This window comes from Physeter macrocephalus, chromosome 10 (assembly GCF_002837175.3).
Source record: "Physeter macrocephalus isolate SW-GA chromosome 10, ASM283717v5, whole genome shotgun sequence".
NCBI classification, from domain to species: domain Eukaryota; kingdom Metazoa; phylum Chordata; class Mammalia; order Artiodactyla; family Physeteridae; genus Physeter; species Physeter macrocephalus.
The window spans coordinates 11,715,893-11,733,464 of record NC_041223.1 but is presented as its reverse complement, the minus strand read 5'-3'; the positions used below and the strand labels follow the sequence as shown (position 1 = coordinate 11,733,464).

At 42.6% G+C, this 17,572-nt stretch overlaps 1 protein-coding gene across 1 annotated transcript in view; it reads right to left on the bottom strand.

The window, feature by feature from the left end:
- Positions 1–17,572, bottom strand: part of NOX3 (NADPH oxidase 3) — a 58,042-nt gene that overhangs the window by 26,439 nt on the left and 14,031 nt on the right. The window contains exons 7-10 of the mRNA XM_007106249.2: positions 14,966–15,095; positions 9,753–9,845; positions 7,587–7,840; positions 875–1,037 (exon numbers count right to left, since the gene is read on the bottom strand). Of these exons, the coding sequence (XP_007106311.1) occupies positions 875–1,037; positions 7,587–7,840; positions 9,753–9,845; positions 14,966–15,095 (640 nt within the window). The remainder of the gene's footprint in view (positions 1–874; positions 1,038–7,586; positions 7,841–9,752; positions 9,846–14,965; positions 15,096–17,572) is intronic.

Below are 17,572 nucleotides of genomic sequence, written 5' to 3'. Positions count from 1 at the left end.
GCAGAACTTATTTAATAGGCTAATAGAAGATGTGAATCTTCTAAAGGGGGATCTGTGACGGCATTTCTGAAATCATTTCACTACACAATTCTCTTTAGTGGACCTTCTCATGTGACTAACGTCCCACAGACATGCTGACCTAATCAAGCATCTTCCTGGGACAGACGAGGAAACTGCAGCCAAAGTGTCAATCAGAGAAGTGGCAGAACCAGGACCAGAACCAAGTTTGCCTGATGTTCTTGGCCCTCCTGAGTTGCCACCATTTAGTGTTAGCAGGGCTCCCTTTCTCCTGCTGCTCTAGTGTCTGTTGCTGATCCTAAGAGGGTCAAAACATGGGATGCACAAAGTGAGCAAGGGAACCATGGAGGCAACTAGTCAGAGAACATACAAGAAATGACAAAAAGGAGATTTGGAGCTGGATGGCAACACCAGGCAAGCAGACAAATGAATCCCAACTGTGGCATTTTCGCTTCTCAATTAAGACCCCGAGTCCATGAGATGAAGATATTGAATCGTACACTTGCAGCCACAGTATCAAGCTCGAGTCTAAGGCTGCCTGTTAATAGTGCTCACTGCAGCCCAGCCACAGAGCCATTTGTAGCCTGTCCATGTTTTACTGACATGAGCAATTACATGTCCTGTAATGGCAATGAAGCAATAAAATTTGTCTTGTCATCTTTAACAAGATTAGACATAACCCTTTTCATAAATGTAATACTGAATGGAGATTTTTAAGAACATAAGTATAGTTAAGGATCCTTGAGTTTATCCCTCATAGTTAATTAAAACCCTCCCCAGGAACTGGCAGATGATAGATAGAAGGATGTTGAACCTCTGAATTCATGGAAGGGTAAGCTGATGATATTTTCCGTACCTTGCTCAGCTTCCACTGGGTTTGTGACTCACAACATTGGTACCAGATAGATTTCAGAAGAGAGGCAAAGGGTGTGACCCCTATTCCCGTGGCAATGCACATGCTCACTGGATAGTGAAACACATCTGTCAGTGCAGCTCCGAACGGCCCGTCCACCGCCAGCCTGCAATCACAAAGTGTGCCGTTTGACATTCAGAACATTCCGCTCTTGAAAACAAAGCCATCCTAAACGAGTGCTTTGTATGGGATGTGTTAGCAAATGTGTGCAGGGAAGTTGGCTCTGTACTTGAGAATGCCCTATTTGGACACACATAGTGTAGGGATAGGGTGGCCGGCCTTATGGCACAGCTTTTTACAGTTCTTAAGAGTTTGTTTTGCCTTCAAGCATTATGAAGATTGGTAGAAGACGCCTTTTCTTTTCCTTTTTTTTTCCCATCTGCCCTCCGAGGGAATAAACAGAATCATCAAGGTGGCTTAGAAGGCTTATCTGTCCTTTTGCTAATATAATTCTCCCCGTTCCCAGCTCTTCGTATGTTTATATAATTTTAGTCTAATGGAAGCCATTCATTTGGAATAAACATAATTTTGGAATAATTTGTCAGTTGTGTGGAATTTCTAAAACTCATTATTTTAGATTATGCGAACTCAAAAGTCTGTGATAATTAGGCCAGGGGCTGCACTGATGTTTTGTCTTTGCTTAGCAAATTTTTCTTTATAAGGATAATGCGTATTCATTGAATAAGTGCAATTGTCTTTAACTTGGTCCTAAATGGACTGACCCTGGATTCTGCTCCATCTCTCATGGCCAGTTCTCCACACTGGCTTTTCTTTTGTTTCTTAATGTACACAGGACCCTCTTTGGCTAAGGGGCCTTTGCACGTGATAATCCAACTAATCACCTGGAATGCTCTGCCCCAAGTTCTCTCCTATCCTCTTATTTGGTTCATAGTTACCCTTCCATTAGGTCTTATCCCAATTATCATTTCTCTGGGGAAGTCTTCATGGATTTCTTAGACTAGGTTAAATCCCCTCTTAGATAATTTATAACACCATGCATCTCTCCTCTGTAGGCCTTATCACAGTTGTAATTTTATAGTTGTTTTGGGTGGTGTGTGTGTGTGTGTGTGTGTGTGTTCATGACTTAATTTGTGTCTGTTTGGTCACTGGACTCTCAGGTCTGCAGAGGGAGGGACCATGTCTGTCTTTGCCCACCACTGCATCCCAGCACCTTACATGGAGTTGTTCAATAACAATTTATTGAATAAATTGTAAAGGGAATGTTTAAAATATTTCAGTCAACGGAATGTATTAAATAACCTCAACTATTCCAAAAGCACACATTTACATATGAACAAAGATATGCTAATTAAGAAGCTTCTAAGTTATTCATAAACATTCCCCGAGGAGTGTCTGTTGAAGGCACCCGAGGTTGCCCCTTTTGGGCTTACTATGTGTTCATGAAAGTTCAATTGGGTTTATTTTAAAATAGTCCATATGCCAGACCTCCTAACAATTCAAATTAACTCTCCTCAAGTTAATCTTAATTAACAAGGCTTTATTACATATTGATATATGGAAATAGAAGAATAAAAATAAAAGGACATTAATCAGAAAGGGTTAGTATCTCAGCCCACGGTAGATTCTTTTATAAATAATTAGATAAGGGGAATTGAGAGAAAGAAAAAAATATGAGACGGTCCATGATTAAAATGTCTATTGTTAATTGTTTTTATAATTAGTTGTATTTGGGATTTATTTGACACTGATTTTAAATGATAACAATTAAACCCAAAGAAGAATTGTGTCATGTAATTCATAGAAATGCATAATAAACAAATTTCTACATAATTAAAATTGAGAATCTAAGCTGGAAGCAGCAGGAGGAAATATTGAGTCTTACTTCCTGGTTCCTACAGAGATTCCCTCCTTTCACATCCCTGATCACTAATCACTTTCCCACGTGAAATTGTAGGGCCCCTTGTTCCATACACGGGCAGGGAGGGCTAAGTATTAGACAGTTTTTCCTCGTGTCTCACGGGGATCTGTCTTCTGACAACTCATGCCTTTTGCCTGCTTGAGAAACAAACCAGGTGTTTTCCCTTTCCTGCCTCTCAACCCTTAAACTCGCTGATCTAGCTATCATGACACCCTAAGTGTTCTTTTTTGTACCAAAATATCTCCATCTCTCACAATGTTGAATTGGCTTCGTTGGCACAAATTCTCGTTTGTCAAGTTCACTCAGTTACTTCCTGTCTGATGTGGATACAGTTTCTAATAAAGCAGCTTAGAAGTGAGTCCCCTTTCCAGCAGCGCCGTCACCTGGCCCTTGCTGCTCCTGTCAGCAGCACCAGCCACCACCTCCCATCAACCTCCCGTCTTGTCTCTCTGAACCCATGAAATTTATCCATCCACGCTGTCCTTCCTGTGTCATCAGCACTTTCACTGTCGCCTCTGTGGTAGATGACCTTTCTTATTTTGCCAATAATAGTAGCTAACTTTTTTTTTTTTTTTACTACGCATTATGCTAAGGGCTTCATGTGGACTGTTATATTTAATCCTAAACAGAACCTATGTACTATTATTGTCATCTTCATCTTACAGATGAGGAAAGTGAGGCAGGTGTTACATACATCCTCCAAGATCACATGCAAAATTGGGCTTTGAACCCAGGCTGTCAGACGCTGGAACCCTTGGCTCTGGGCAGTAGATTAAAGCGCTAAAAACTCTAACACAGACTCTGAGAAATTCCTCCATTTTACTTCAGAAGGTGAAGTCTTTTCTTTTATTTATTTATTTTTATTGAAGTATAGTTGATTTACATTGTTTCAGGTGTACAGCAAAGTGATTCAGTGATACATACATATATATCTATTCTTTTCCAGATTCTTCTCCGTTATAGGTTATTATAAGGTATTGAATACAGTCCCCTGTGCTATACAGTGGGTCCTTGTTGTTTGTCTCTTTTATATATAGTAGTGTGTATCTGTTAATGCAAAGTCTTTTAAAAGAGCTTGCATTGTCCTTTTTCCTGAGTTCAGAGGAAGGGTTTCCCTGCTCTTCACTAAGCTTTGCATCTCATCTTGGGGTCCTCAGTCACTGCTTGTCTCACAGGTTCCTGGGACTGGATTAAATCCTTTCTGGGTGCAAAGCAGTGAAAAATTATGGTACTCTCCCTAAATTGTTTCGTTTAATCCAAAATTAAAACAATGTTGAGAGGTAAAATCATCGAACGAAGTTCAATAAAATTCTGATTTGTCATGCATTGAAGATTTAAACAAATTCTAGGTTTTGGGGGGTTTCTTATGCCTACACATATATAGAGGCAGAGGTCAAACGAAGTTAACAAATGAAGGGAAGCTGCACTGTGTACAACGACTCATTTTTATTCACTTGGTAAATATTTATTGAGTGCCAGCTGAGAGTTAGGGCCCCTTCTGGGCACCGGGGACAGCAAAGTGCATCAAAGAGATAAAGTGCCCATTCTCGTGTGGGGAGATAAACGGTAAACAAATAAACAACCGGGTATTTAGTGTGTCAGGTGGGGAGGAAGAAAGTAAGGCGCGGGGCACAGTGAACACCACGAGTGTGGAGTGTCTGTCTGTCGGGGCTGCTGGATCACAGGAAACGGGAAGGGAAGGCCTCATTAGGAGACATCAGAGCAGAGACCTGGGGGCAGTGAGGGGGCGGCCAAGCAGAGGCCGGGGAAGAGTGTGCCGGGGAGAGGAAGCTGCAGCGGCAAAGGCACTGAGGAGAGTGTGCTCGGTGTGGGAGGGAAGCCAGAGGCTGGAAGAATGGCTGAGCGAGCGAGGCAGCAGGTGAAGCAGGGGTGCTCTGGGGGCCGGATCATGTCAGGCCTTGCGCTGAAGACGCACTCTGGAGATAAAAGCATGCCAAATATCATACGATAGATACTATGTGGAACCTTACGAAAAAGATACAAATGAACTTATATAGGAAACAGAAATAGACCCACAGGCATAGGCAACAAACATATGGTTCCCAAAGGGGAAAGTGGGGGAGGGGTAAATTAGGAGGTTGGGATTGACATGTACACACTACTGTATATTAAATAGATAACCAACAGGGACCTACTGTATAGCACAGGGAACTCTACACAGTATTTTGTAATAATCTCTAAGGGGAAAGAATCTAAAAAAAGTAGATACATGTATATATGGATAACTGAATCACTCTGCTGTACACCTGAAACTAACCCAACACTGTAAATCAACTCTACTTCAATAAAGCAAAAAGAAAGAAAGCATACCGACGGCGGAGAAACACTTCCCGAGCTCTTGCTGGGGGACTGGCTAAAATGAGAGCTGGTTTGTGAAGAGGAAGGTTGGTCCATAGGCCGGACAACTGTATACACTCAGAGCGGAAACCAGGCTAGCAAACAGGATGAAGGTATCCACCTAGGCAATGCCAAGGGAGGGCTGGGACCTGTGCGTGTGCATATGTGTGTTTACTTCCATTCCTGATTTTAAGCATTCACACTACACTCTGAACCTCAGAATTCTGTTACATGGCTTCCTTTCCATGATAAAAAGGATAAGGTCTTAATGGAATAGTCAGATGCTGTCTTGTGACTTGGGGCTCTAGTCTGAATAGATGACGTCTGTACTTGGGTCACATCACACTGCTCTTTAGTAGCAGCGTTTGAAATGAAGACGGTGGCTCTTGCTACCCGCTCAGCACAAGCAAGCCCAGTGCTACATGGTCACAGTTCAGTGTCCCATGGGAAGACAGAGGAGGGACAATAAGCCGAGTAGATTCTGTGCCTTAAATTTATTCTGGTGCCTAGCTTACCACCAGTAAATATTTGTTAAATTACATGAGTTGAAGCGTCCATCTTGGGTCCAGGTATTCATTCCTCATCAAATATTTACTCTGTATCCACTACATGTCAGACACTGTTCTAGGTATGGGATGTACAGAGGTGGACAGCCTCTTGCCCTTAGGAAGTTCCATTCTAAGTGTGTCCTTACTGGGTTCACCACCCGAAGTCTCGTAGCTGTGGTCACTGCTTGGCAGTTCCTGATACCCTCCAAGGATGGCAGAAGAGGGGATGTCTTGATGCTTCTTTTGAAATATCAAATTCCTTCACAAAATTTTTCTCAACATTTTTTTGTGCGTGTCCCTGTTTTTCTGCGTCCCGACACATGGGCTTTGAGCGCTTACTGGGTAATCCTGCAGCAAGAGTGGGAATCAATTCTAAGCCATTGTTTACTAAAAGGAGCCAAGGACACTGGGACTTCTGTCGCATGCCCAGGCTTTTCTTTTTTTTTTTTTTTTTTTTTTTTTTTGCGGTACGCGGGCCCCCCTTTGCCGTGGTCTCTCCCGTTGCGGAGCACAGGCTCCGGACGCGCAGGCTCAGCGGCCATGGCTCACGGGCCCAGCGGCCCAGCCGCTCCGCGGCATGTGGGATCCTCCCAGACCGGGGCGCGAACCCGGTTCCCCTGCATCGGCAGCCGGACGCGCAACCACTGCGCCATCAGGGAAGCCCCCTGTGGTTTTTTTTTTTTTTTTTTTTTTGCCAGGCTTTTCTGAATAGGATGTTGTTTTGGATTCAATTGTTTAGCCCAGTTGATATGTTGAAACCCTATCTTAGGATGTGACCTTATTTGGAAACAGGATTGTTGCAGATGTAATCAAGTTAAGATGAGGTCATTCAGGAAGGTGGGCCCTTAATCCAGTATGACTGGTGTCTTTGCAAGAACGGACCACAGAAACACAGAGGCACAGACACAAGAGGGGAGAACAACATGTAATGACAGACACAGAGACCGGACTGTCACAGCCGCAGCCTCGGAACGCCAAGGATGGCTGGCAAACCACCAGGAGCTGGGAGGAGCTAAGGAAGAATTCCTTCCTACAGCTTTCAGAGGGAGCACGGCCCTGCTGACACCTAGATTTCAGACCTGCAGTCTCCAGAACTGTGAGAGAATACACTTCTGTTGTTTTAAGCCCCTTTGTTCACGGTACTTTATTACGACAACTCTAGGAAACTACAGATGGTATCAGTGCTCTTCCACTTTCTCAGGTCTACCCATCTTCCTTGTAGCAAAATTAAATCATTTGTTTGCACACCAGTGTTGATTTCAGATGTCCTAGAGAATGGAGGCAATGTTTTGCCATCTTTGTATTTCTGGCACACAGTGGAGGTTAATTAATACTTTTTGCAATGACACATGTGGGACTGACAATGCACAACACCACTAAGTTTCTTGATTCTCAGATTATTTTGTCATTTTCTGAGCTTTAGTCTAATTGTTTAGCTCTTTCTCCAGTGTATGGAGGCTGCCAGATTAATTTGGACTGTAAAGCATCCTTTTTACGAAGACCAAACTTTACAAACATAATTGAAAAATCTTGGACCGTGACAGCAAAAAGTTCACCGGGCTGCCTTACTCATCACAAGCTGCTTATAATTCGCCAAAGTGATGTTTTGGACCTGGGAAATCAAAACGTTTCCTCTCCCTGGATCATCACCTGTCTTCATGGAACATTTGTTTTTTAAAGAAATGTACTTGCTCCTAATGGAAATCTGCTGAGTTATATTTTTTAAATAGAGATTCTCAAATCTTATAAATGGATTCACATTTACCATACAGAATAAGATGTTGCAGAAGTTGTTAGCATGTTGATGCACTAAAGGACCTTATTTTTTATAATATTCTAACTTACACATAAAAAAGAAATGGGCTCCCACCTTGGCAGGCTCCAGGGCTCCTTCAGGGCCTGACCCTCTGCCCCAAAGGCCTTGCATAAAGCTTCTGTCCAGTCTCCTGCTGCCCGGATGTGCACACTGAAGAAGTCCTCCTGGGGAGCGGAGGTGAGGGTGAAGGGGTGCCACTCTAGCGAGGATATGGACGGGCACTGGATCAAGACGTACTGCCCGGGTGCCATTTTAAAGTCACGCTTTTTCATGTGAAGTTCCAGCACTCCAGATGGATGGCTTACCACCTAAATCACAGCAAGAGAGTTGTTGGTTCTTTCACTCAGGTTAAACAATAAGACAATGGCCTTCATTCCATCAAAGGTTTTAAAATTTTTATATCAACTTTTCTGAGGTATAATTGACATAGACCATTCATTATGAGTTTTCAAGAATCGTTCCAACCCGGACATGAAAGTGATGGCAACTCCAGCAAGAATGACATTGACCTCCTTCAGCGTGCTAGGTAGGAAATTTGGGTAGCTGCATCCAGGGGCAAAGTGGTGTCCAGCTCGTGACTGTTTGTCCCAAGTGGCCACTATTTCGATAGCACAGTTAATTTCAGGCCCAAGAGAATATAAACTAGCATATCATCCACAGCACTTAATCATGCTTAAAGTTATCAAAATAGCCACAGAATTAACTTCGTGTTTTAAAATATAGGTCCAGTTTGTTACTATTTTCAACGATGTGCATCTTTTCCTGCTTCTTTGTGAACTAACCCTGGTATTTCTTCATTCTGAGTAAAAAACAGCCTTCATACTCTGAAATGTTTTATTCATTTGGTTTGGTTCTAGTCAAGTCTCTTCCAATCTCCTACCTAGGCTCTGAGTTTTAGATGTAAGAAAGCATGATGCAAAGGCTATTGCTTTTTAAAGAGCTCTATAACTTGCTACTTATCAGAGACAATGAATTAATTTCCCTTCTTAGACTTCCCTCTTGTTTCCAGGCCCCCATGTCTTCTTTTGTGGCAGGAGGTATAAGGGGGCAGAATCTAGTGTCTAGAACTGTGACAGTATTTTTCCATTCAAAAGAGAATTTCACAGCATTTTAATCATTAGTTTCTCCTCTCCCTACTGATACTCGTTCTGATTCTGCTGTTAAATGGTCTCCCTAGTAACAGCTCGAGTAGATTTCCAGAAGTTTTACTGTCTGGCTCTTGATACAGCTTGATATCCTTTGGTGCTTAACTTAAAAACAGCAACAGAGAAGCAGTTTAAAACAGAAATATGAAGCAATTTCTGTGCATCTGCTTTCATGAAGACAGTTAAAGAGACAGAGTATTCTGTTAATATTGTATTAGCAAAGCTGCATGGGTTTGGTTAGCAGAGAATTTCTTTTAAGAGATTGAAACAACTAGGGGGAGAGTTTGGGGTAAGCTTTCAGTCTCCTTGGCATTTATTCTTTTTTAAAAAAATTTTTTGGCCGTACTGCGCAGCATGCCGGATCTTGGTCCCCAACCAGGGATTGAACCCCTGCAGTGGAAGCATGGAGTCTTAACCACTGGACCGTCAGGGAAGTCCTCCTAGGCATGTATTCTTGATCTATCTGCTGAGGTCTTCCTCCAGCACGAGGTAAAAATTGGAGAGCGGTGAGGAGAGATGGCAAGATTGGAAAATATTACCACCATGCCTTCATTCCCTAGGGCAGGGCCCTTCCTCTCCATTTTGAATCCCCCAGTGCCCTTTCTCCCTTTGAACCTGAGGGTGACTGTTCCCGCATCTTCTGTTTAGTGGTTCCAAGTGAGAGTGTGTGTATTTGAAAATATGTGAACATTATTTGTGTGTTTGCAACATTCGTATTTTTATGCTGTGGAGGAAGTGATTATACTCTAAATCACTATGATCCATGTAAAGCATACTCAGCCCTCCTGCATTTTCCCCCTAGAGAGACACCGAAATAAAGAGAAATACAGATGATTCCAGGGCTGTACCATAACCTTTATCAGAATTCTGTGTACCAGTCAGAGCCCTGATCCCTGTCTTCAGTAAAATTAGTCTCACTAAAAGATGCACAGGATACAAGAAATTATTAGAACAGAAGATGAGCCTCTAAATTACAGATGGTTCTGCAGTAAAAATGGCAAATTAAAAACTTGGGCTAATAAAACATTTTCATCTACACTCAGGTTTTTATTCAGACATAAACCTACATGCATACCTTGGTAATGACAACTTCTTGTTGAAATCGCCAGAACCTAATTATTCTTTCACACGCATACAAGACCACAGGGCCTAAAACCCATTTCCAAGCCTGCAGAGAGCAGTAGAGAGAGAGGAAAAGGAAATGAAAATAGGATCCAAATATTTTCAATTTGAACCAATCAATATGTAACACAATGGAGTTTAGACATTTTCCTTTAAGTTTGGGCCAGTTATCAACAACAAAGATATCTCCTTGTATTAAATACTATAACATTCAATTATTCCTTGAAGTCTACAAGCTTATTTAAGACATTAAACTCTTCTGTATTGGTTTTTAGGCTTACTTGATCAATGATGCTTTTATGTAATTAGAAATAATTGCATTTGCAAAGAAAGAGAAAGCAGATTGATGTTTATGTTATATATGATAGGGTCATAAATGCTCCCAAACTCAGCCAAAGTCAAAGGCTTACAAACTACATTACTGAGTTAATAGGACATGAAAATTCAATAAAAAATGTTTCGAATAGTAATCTTGGGGGCCAACAATGCGTCACAACTTGGGGGATCTGCCTAGAGCAACTCACCCCCCCCCAACTCACACTCACACACGTGCGTGCAGCCAATGTTATATGCAATAAAACAAACTTAGTTTCTCAGCACTTTATTTTTTTTTTGAAGTCTTTTTTTATTGAATTTGTTACCATATTGCTTCTGTTTTATGTTTTGGTTTTTTTGGCCACGAGGCATGTGGGATCATAGCTCCCCGACCAAGGATCGAACCCACACCCCCTGCATTGGAAAGTGAAGTCTTAACCACTGGACAGCCAGGGAAGTCCCCAGTTTTCCACACTTTAAATCTAGGTTTACAGAATCAGAGCAAAAGCCTCAACACTCGTCTGGAGAATTTTGACAGGGAACTTCTCCATTCTGTGTTAACCTTTTACGAGTATAATCTGCCTTCCTGAGGATCAGTTTACCGGCAGGCTACTCTTGTAGCCTGGGTTGGGTTACAGCATTAGGTGTGTGCTTCCCCTAAAAGAGAAGGAATGGGAACTTAAACATTTTGAAGATTTATTCTAGGTTTGATATCAAACAACCTTCTGAGGCATATGATATTCTCTTTATCTTGCAGAAAAGGAAACTAAGGCTCAGCAAGATGAAACAAATTGTCCAGGGTCACAAAGGTGATAAACAAGGTGCACAGTGAAGACATGAACTGGCCTTGACCACCCAGCCTGTGCTCTTCCCATGTAATCATGCTTCTTTCTGTCCAACGCTGACATTAGAAAGGGTACGTATTTTACAAACTGTTAGGGACTCATTAATTCATTGAATTTTAGGATGATAAGGGTTCTTGGAAATCTAGTCTAGTTCTTCTCTTAAAGAAGAAATAACATAACGTTCTGGGAATGAGTATAAGTTGCCTAGGGACACAGAAGGAGGTCACAGAGAGCCAGGACTAGAACCCAAGCCTTCTCCTAACTTCCCCGAATTTCCTCCTTGGAATTCTAAATCCACCGACCTTACTCTTAGAATCCTATCTCAGGAACAGAAAGGGTGTCCCCTTCTCTTGAACTCAGATATTCACTAAAACCTCACCGACTGACTCATCACCTTCCTTGTTCATTACTCCCCTATCTATTATCCCTCTCCGTCTTTTCTGTTGACAGGTCACAAGCCCTTCAGCATCATTTTTGCTTTTGTTATCTTTCCTGTTTCTTCTAAATCTCTTTTGTCTATTTCTAGGTCTGTTTGCATGGCACTTTTTCTCACCTACATCAACCTTCTGTGCTTTTTCCCTGGGAGCCTCTTGTTTGCCTGATAAAGGCTCGATTTATGTAGGCAACACAAAGCAATTTGACCCACTTATTCTTTTCTGCCTCAGTGGGGTTCAGCAACGTGTTCAGAATAGCAGAGAGAATAAAACCTTCTGTCCACCTATGCTGTGGGTGAGGTGAGGATGATGATGAGAGTAAGGGATAAGGCAGGAAGGGGTAGACATGAAGGATGGGGTCGGACCAAAGCAGTGAATCCTTAGGTCTCTTATGCTCGAATGAACCAAAAAATATTTTGAGAGTCGGCTTGGATATTTACAGAAATGATAACAAGGATGCAATTCTTTCTATATGAGCTTAGAGAGAGATTTGCGAAAACACTCCCATAGTTTCCATGTAATTTTACAAGTAATCTTCCACACCCATTTTAGAAAGTTTGCGACATCATACACTTCATTTTGTTGGTGTCAAGTCAGTCATGGTCTCTGCTTTTTCCATGTTGATAAAATGGAATGGATTATTTTTCTTTGTACGGTTAGTCAGGAAGGAGAATGTAAGCTATTAATCCTTGGCTCTATCTCTATCTAGTGTATAAATTGCTCCAGGAGGAGAAAGCCCAGTTTAGCTACACTGTGATACTCCTGGGGCCCCTGGAAGGTAGGGATGGAAGGAGAGGATGGCCAGAGATGAATATTCAAAGATATATATCCCAGCAGTGATGACCAGGATAGGCAAGAACAAGTAAAAACAAGAAGGAGACATGGCCCAGAGCAGGGGGGGGGGGGGGGGGCAAGGTAGAACTTGGACTGGGTCCCAGAAGACCTGGCTTCTGGTCTTGGGGTAACCATCCCTCACCCTAGGACTTTAGGAAAATATTGGGCTTTTTTATGTTCAAATTTTCTGTTTTATAAAATGGGAGAACTGAAGGAAATTATTATTGGGGTTCCCTCCAAGCTCTTAAATGTTTTAGTTCTACTCACAGAGATAAACACAATGTCGGGGGCATAGAGCTGTAGATAGCAGCAGAGAGCTGACAAAATGAGGCGTGGAAGGAGGCCAGAGAATCAGAATGAATGTCCAAGAGTAGAGAGGTGAAAGTTCATGGCCACAGAGTTAGGAGCTCTGGCTCCTTGATGTGATTTTGCTAGGAATGCCCTTTGTGACCATAGGTAAGAAATAAAAACTCCTTGGACCTCGATTTCTCCATCTATTAAATAAAGGGCCAGGTCCATTAGTATCTAAGTTTCTTTAACGTTAAAAGACCTGTGGATTTTTAGCTTTATTTTTTCTTCTCTAAAAGTACTCAAAAAGTCATGGTACAGTGAGTATTTTATGATAGAAATAAAACCATGTTGATTTAAAAGCTGCAGTAATGAAACTTGTTTCCTCCACTTTCACTCCTGGTTTCTCATGCCTACCAGAAATAAGAACATGCTGGCTTTGATTTTATTTTATGTATGTGTTTATGAATGGCCTCTTTTTCTAGACAATAAGATTTCCAGGAGCAGAAACCACATCCCTGAATCCTGCGTCTACTGCGATGTCAAGAATATAATAACCACTTGGCAAAAGTTTGCTGAATTGACTCTACCTCAGTTAAAAGCTTTTTCCTATACCATTGCCATCATTCCCTAGTAATTTAAAAAGTGCCAGTCTTATTACTATTATTATATGTTAATGTTGCCGTTAAATGAAATAAGGTGCTTCTTTGGCTAAGGAAGACCAGGCATCTTTTGAGATGGATTGCATGAGGAATTCTATAGAGTCTGGAGTCTTGCATGTGTCTGTGGTTTGGGTAGAAAGGGGGAGTGAGACAAGCGGGGGAAAAGGGGATTGCAAAGTATAACTGTTTCCTTTGATCAGTTCAGTTTATATGAGGCGATGTACAAAGCATCCTTAGCTCTACCATGGGAGTAGTACACCCCTAAAGGTGAACTGATAAATATTCTATTGAGAAAAGCACCATGAAAATGCACCGAGTTAAGAGAGGCAAAGAGGAAGAGATGGATTCCTGCAAAGACGGGGTAGGTGTGGTGCAGTGAAGCGAGGGCACTTGTCCTTGGGATGCCTTTTGGATTCAGTGTCTCTAAGACATCAGAGAGAATATCGTACAGCTCAGCCAAGCGGTAATTGCAGAGCCCACACACGCTTTGAATCAGGATCCATTAAAAATAATGGGAAAGAGTGACAGCGTGAGTTTGGGTGTGCAAGGAAGTATGGCAGGGGAGAGTGAACAGAGAGGTGGGTACGTTCCCCCCTTTTCATGATAGTTAATGTCAGCATACGCTGCTGGGAGCAGGCTCTAGTCTGTATTCATGAGGTGGGGGAGAGTATTGGTTTTTTTATGGAGACGCTGTAGCTGAACATTTTAGAGAGGGATTCACGCTCCTCATCAATATGCAGGCTGGGTAGTGGCTCCCGATGGTTGGGTTTAAGACAGAGACAATCTATACCGGCCATTAAAAGAACCACAGTCTAACGGGCACATCTATTCTACTTCTCTCCGTTTTAAACATTCCTCTCGGCTGTTTCAACTCTTAAAATCCAGCGCTTAATTTAATAGAGTTAAGGATTTTCAAAAAAGTCAATCATTATATTCTTCATATGCTGATGACATAATTTCCCGAGTCCTCACCATTTATATACTGAAAACTATCTTCCCATTGTTTAATGATACATATTTTTTGGCACTTGTTTCCTCCTTGTTTTAATCTGCTGGCTTCATTTACTTTCCTTCTTGCGTTACCCAGCTGCCCCGAGGTTTGCATTGTTCTAAGACCTGTGAGGATACCAAAGAGAATTACTATTTCTATTTATCTATGCCACCAAGTGTCATGCTTACAGCATACCGTGGAAATCTTACTTTTGAGATCCTGTGGACATTATCGTCTACTCTAATTAAGTCTATTTGGGGCTAATATTCTCATTATTTCAGTAGTAAAAGCTTAATTAGAACAGGAAGTAAATGCGCGTAAACTCGATTTTTTCCATCTCGAAAGTTGTGGAAAGAAAGGAGGCAAGCTTATAAAGAGGGCATGATCCTCATTTGGTCGTCGCCTAATGTTCATTTGGGAAGGGATGCTATTAATTCTCAGAATGGAGAGGGCAGTTGTTCAGGGGGTAGGGAGCTGAGTGCAGAGGGAGGTGAGCCAAACAGCTTTCTGAGTCCTCTGGAGACAGGACTGTGCTTGCGGGGGCTCTGAATTCCCACCCTCTCAGCCATCCATATTTAAATGTAAGTGGAAGAACACATTTCAAAATGAACAAAGTGCTTTTGGCAGGCAACCTCTCGTAAAATGATCCATAACTCGAGTTCCCCATTAGCACACTTAATAAAGAGTTGGCTTTGTCTCATGGTGACATGCGCTGTTCTTTTTTCAAGCATATAAAAGCTCTAGCTATTTTAACTGTGGCGACAGCTATTTTTAAAAGCTCCTGGGCTCATTCTTACCGAAGGTTCCTTGCCAGAAAACTGAGGCACCGGGCACCGGGCAGCTGTCTGCCACTCGGCGAGGTGTTCTCTACAGAAGGTGACGTTGTGTAGCAGAAGACTCTCAGCAGTTTGCCCTCGAACAATCCGACTTGCCATTAAAAACAAAACAAAACAAAACCGCCAAATTTGAAACTGATTTTGTGCAGCTGGGATGCCTTGGGATGCCACAGATACATAGTCTACGACGGACTCTGCAATAACATTTCCACTGTCTTGAAATCCGGGCTGGGGTGTATTTCCCTGAGCATCTTTAAAAATAGGAATTTAAGAAGCTTCGAGTAACTATGAAGATACCAGGAGAGAAGTGCCCCTCGGTGGTATCCTGTGTTAAATTGAAAGTTGTCTGTATTAGAGAGTTCATAATGAAGGAAAATTGTTGGAACACTTCCTTTTGTAGACTGTTGAATTTAATTAGGTTACGTCTTGTCCTGATTGCTGATTTGGGCTAATTGGCTAACTTTGTACTATTTGGGTCTTTTGCAAATTTATTGAACTTCTACCCTTCCTGGTTTGTTTCTGAGCACCTAGAAGTTATCAAGTGACGAAGTCAAAAGAAGTGCCCTGAATAATGGTATTTTGCCCCCCAGTGACCGATAGCAGGCTTAGTATTTGACAGGGTAAAAATAGGTCAGTGTGAAATGTGCCCTCGAGACGATATTGTTGAATTGGAGAGTGAGAAAGGAAGCTGGCCTTCGTGAATGGAGCACTGGATCAAGAGTCCTGTGATACTGCTATATTATTATTATTTTTTTTTTCATTTTTCGGCCGTGCCATGCAGCATGTGGGATCTTAGTTCCGTGACCAGGGATCGAACCCATGCCCCCTATAGTGGAAGCATGGAGTCTTAACCACTGGACTGCCAGGGAAGTTCTGATCCCGCTATATTCTATTTGCTACAGATGCAGTACCCATTGACCCTGGACAATTTGCGTAGGTACAAATTCCTCCCTTTAGCCACTGGTGCACAGGCTGTGAGGCATGTGATGCTGAGGTCATGTAATCCAGGTGTCGCTCAATTCCTAGCAGTTTATGAGTAAAATACATGGATTAACTTTTGAGGAACATGATCCTCACAGAGAAAATTTAGCATGACACAGCTCAGGTCCTGGGTAGCCTGTGGAGTAACATGTCTCCTTGTGCATCGTAGGGCCTGGGAGGAGGGCACGGCAATGCCCTTGGAAACAGCCTGGAGAACTGCCATCCTGGCCTTTGTCCCAGTCTGTTTATGGAAGTCATCCAAACCTGATAACATCCCACTGAGTTAGATGAGCAAAACTATCTGTGAATCTCCCATGAGCAAATGATGCCCAGACAGGGGAAGGGTGAATAAAAAATAGGAGCCAGAGGAAAAGAATCTGTAAATTTTAACACCTTCGTTCTCAGGCCTTAGACAACATTTCTTATTTTACCTAAAGGAACCTCAGAACACTTCTCAAATGCAGTAGGTATCTTTTTAAAAATTTTAAAACTTTTTATGTCTTCATCTATGCCATCCCAAAATAAGAAGATTAGTGGGCTTTAACACATTCCAATAATCCTACTTGGCATTTTTGTACAGAATTTGCAAATTACTTTTTGCTGTAAACAGTAGCTGTAGAATACTTCACGCTGAGAAGATTAAATGAGGCCCTTATCCCAAAATAAGCCTTCCAACTAAGTTAAAATGACTAAAAAAATTTCATCTTATGAAATGTTATTTGGATATTAAAAAATATCTCCAATGAAACACTGCCCATTGAAATCCTCTTGTGCTCCTGCAATGGACCAGGGTGTGAGTGCCGCGGAGGAAGGATCAGGGCGATGCAGGCGTAATTTTTGTGAAGAGTTCTTCTAGACACACGTGGATTATGAAGAGCCTCTCAAATGAACTAGAGGGGTTAACACCCTGGCACCGGCAGAAGAAGCCACAGAGAAAGGAAGGCCTGACAGTCTTTGGGGTGGAAGGCTTGGGGGCTACATACCATCCACCCCACCCTCCAAATACAAAAAGTCAGGGTGAGGGATGGCACATTCAGAAGAGTCAACTGCAGGTATTTTCAAGTTAAGAGAGGCTAGAAAGCCCTTAGCCAGGCAGTAGCATCAATATGAACATTGACTGACTAGGTTTCTAAAGATGAGCTGAGAGGGATGGCCAGTTTTTTAGGGCAAAACACACCCCCGGGGCAATTCTTCCCCTACAATGTCTGTGTGTCAGACAAGCTGACAGATGATGGGGGAGCTCTCAACGGGGCAGAGACAGTGGCACCCGCTCGGACCCCCTTCAAGAAGTGGAGGGCTGAGATGAGGGGCGCTTCTAGCGTGGGAGGGAGACTGGAGGACGCAGTTGACTTTGCTGGGAGGTGCGGATTGAGAAGGGCTCCCAGAGGGCCCCGCGTGGGATCCACAGTCACCGCGTGGTGTGTGACTTGCTCGGCCATCCAGCCTCTTGGGCCGTGTGTTTGCCCTTCCAGGTCCGGGCAGAAACAGAGCCCACCTCTGAGACGCGGCCCCCCTGCCCTCAGCAGCTGCCGCGGTGGGAGAACAAGGTGCAGGACATGGTAGCATGTGAGTGTGGCTAGCAGATGA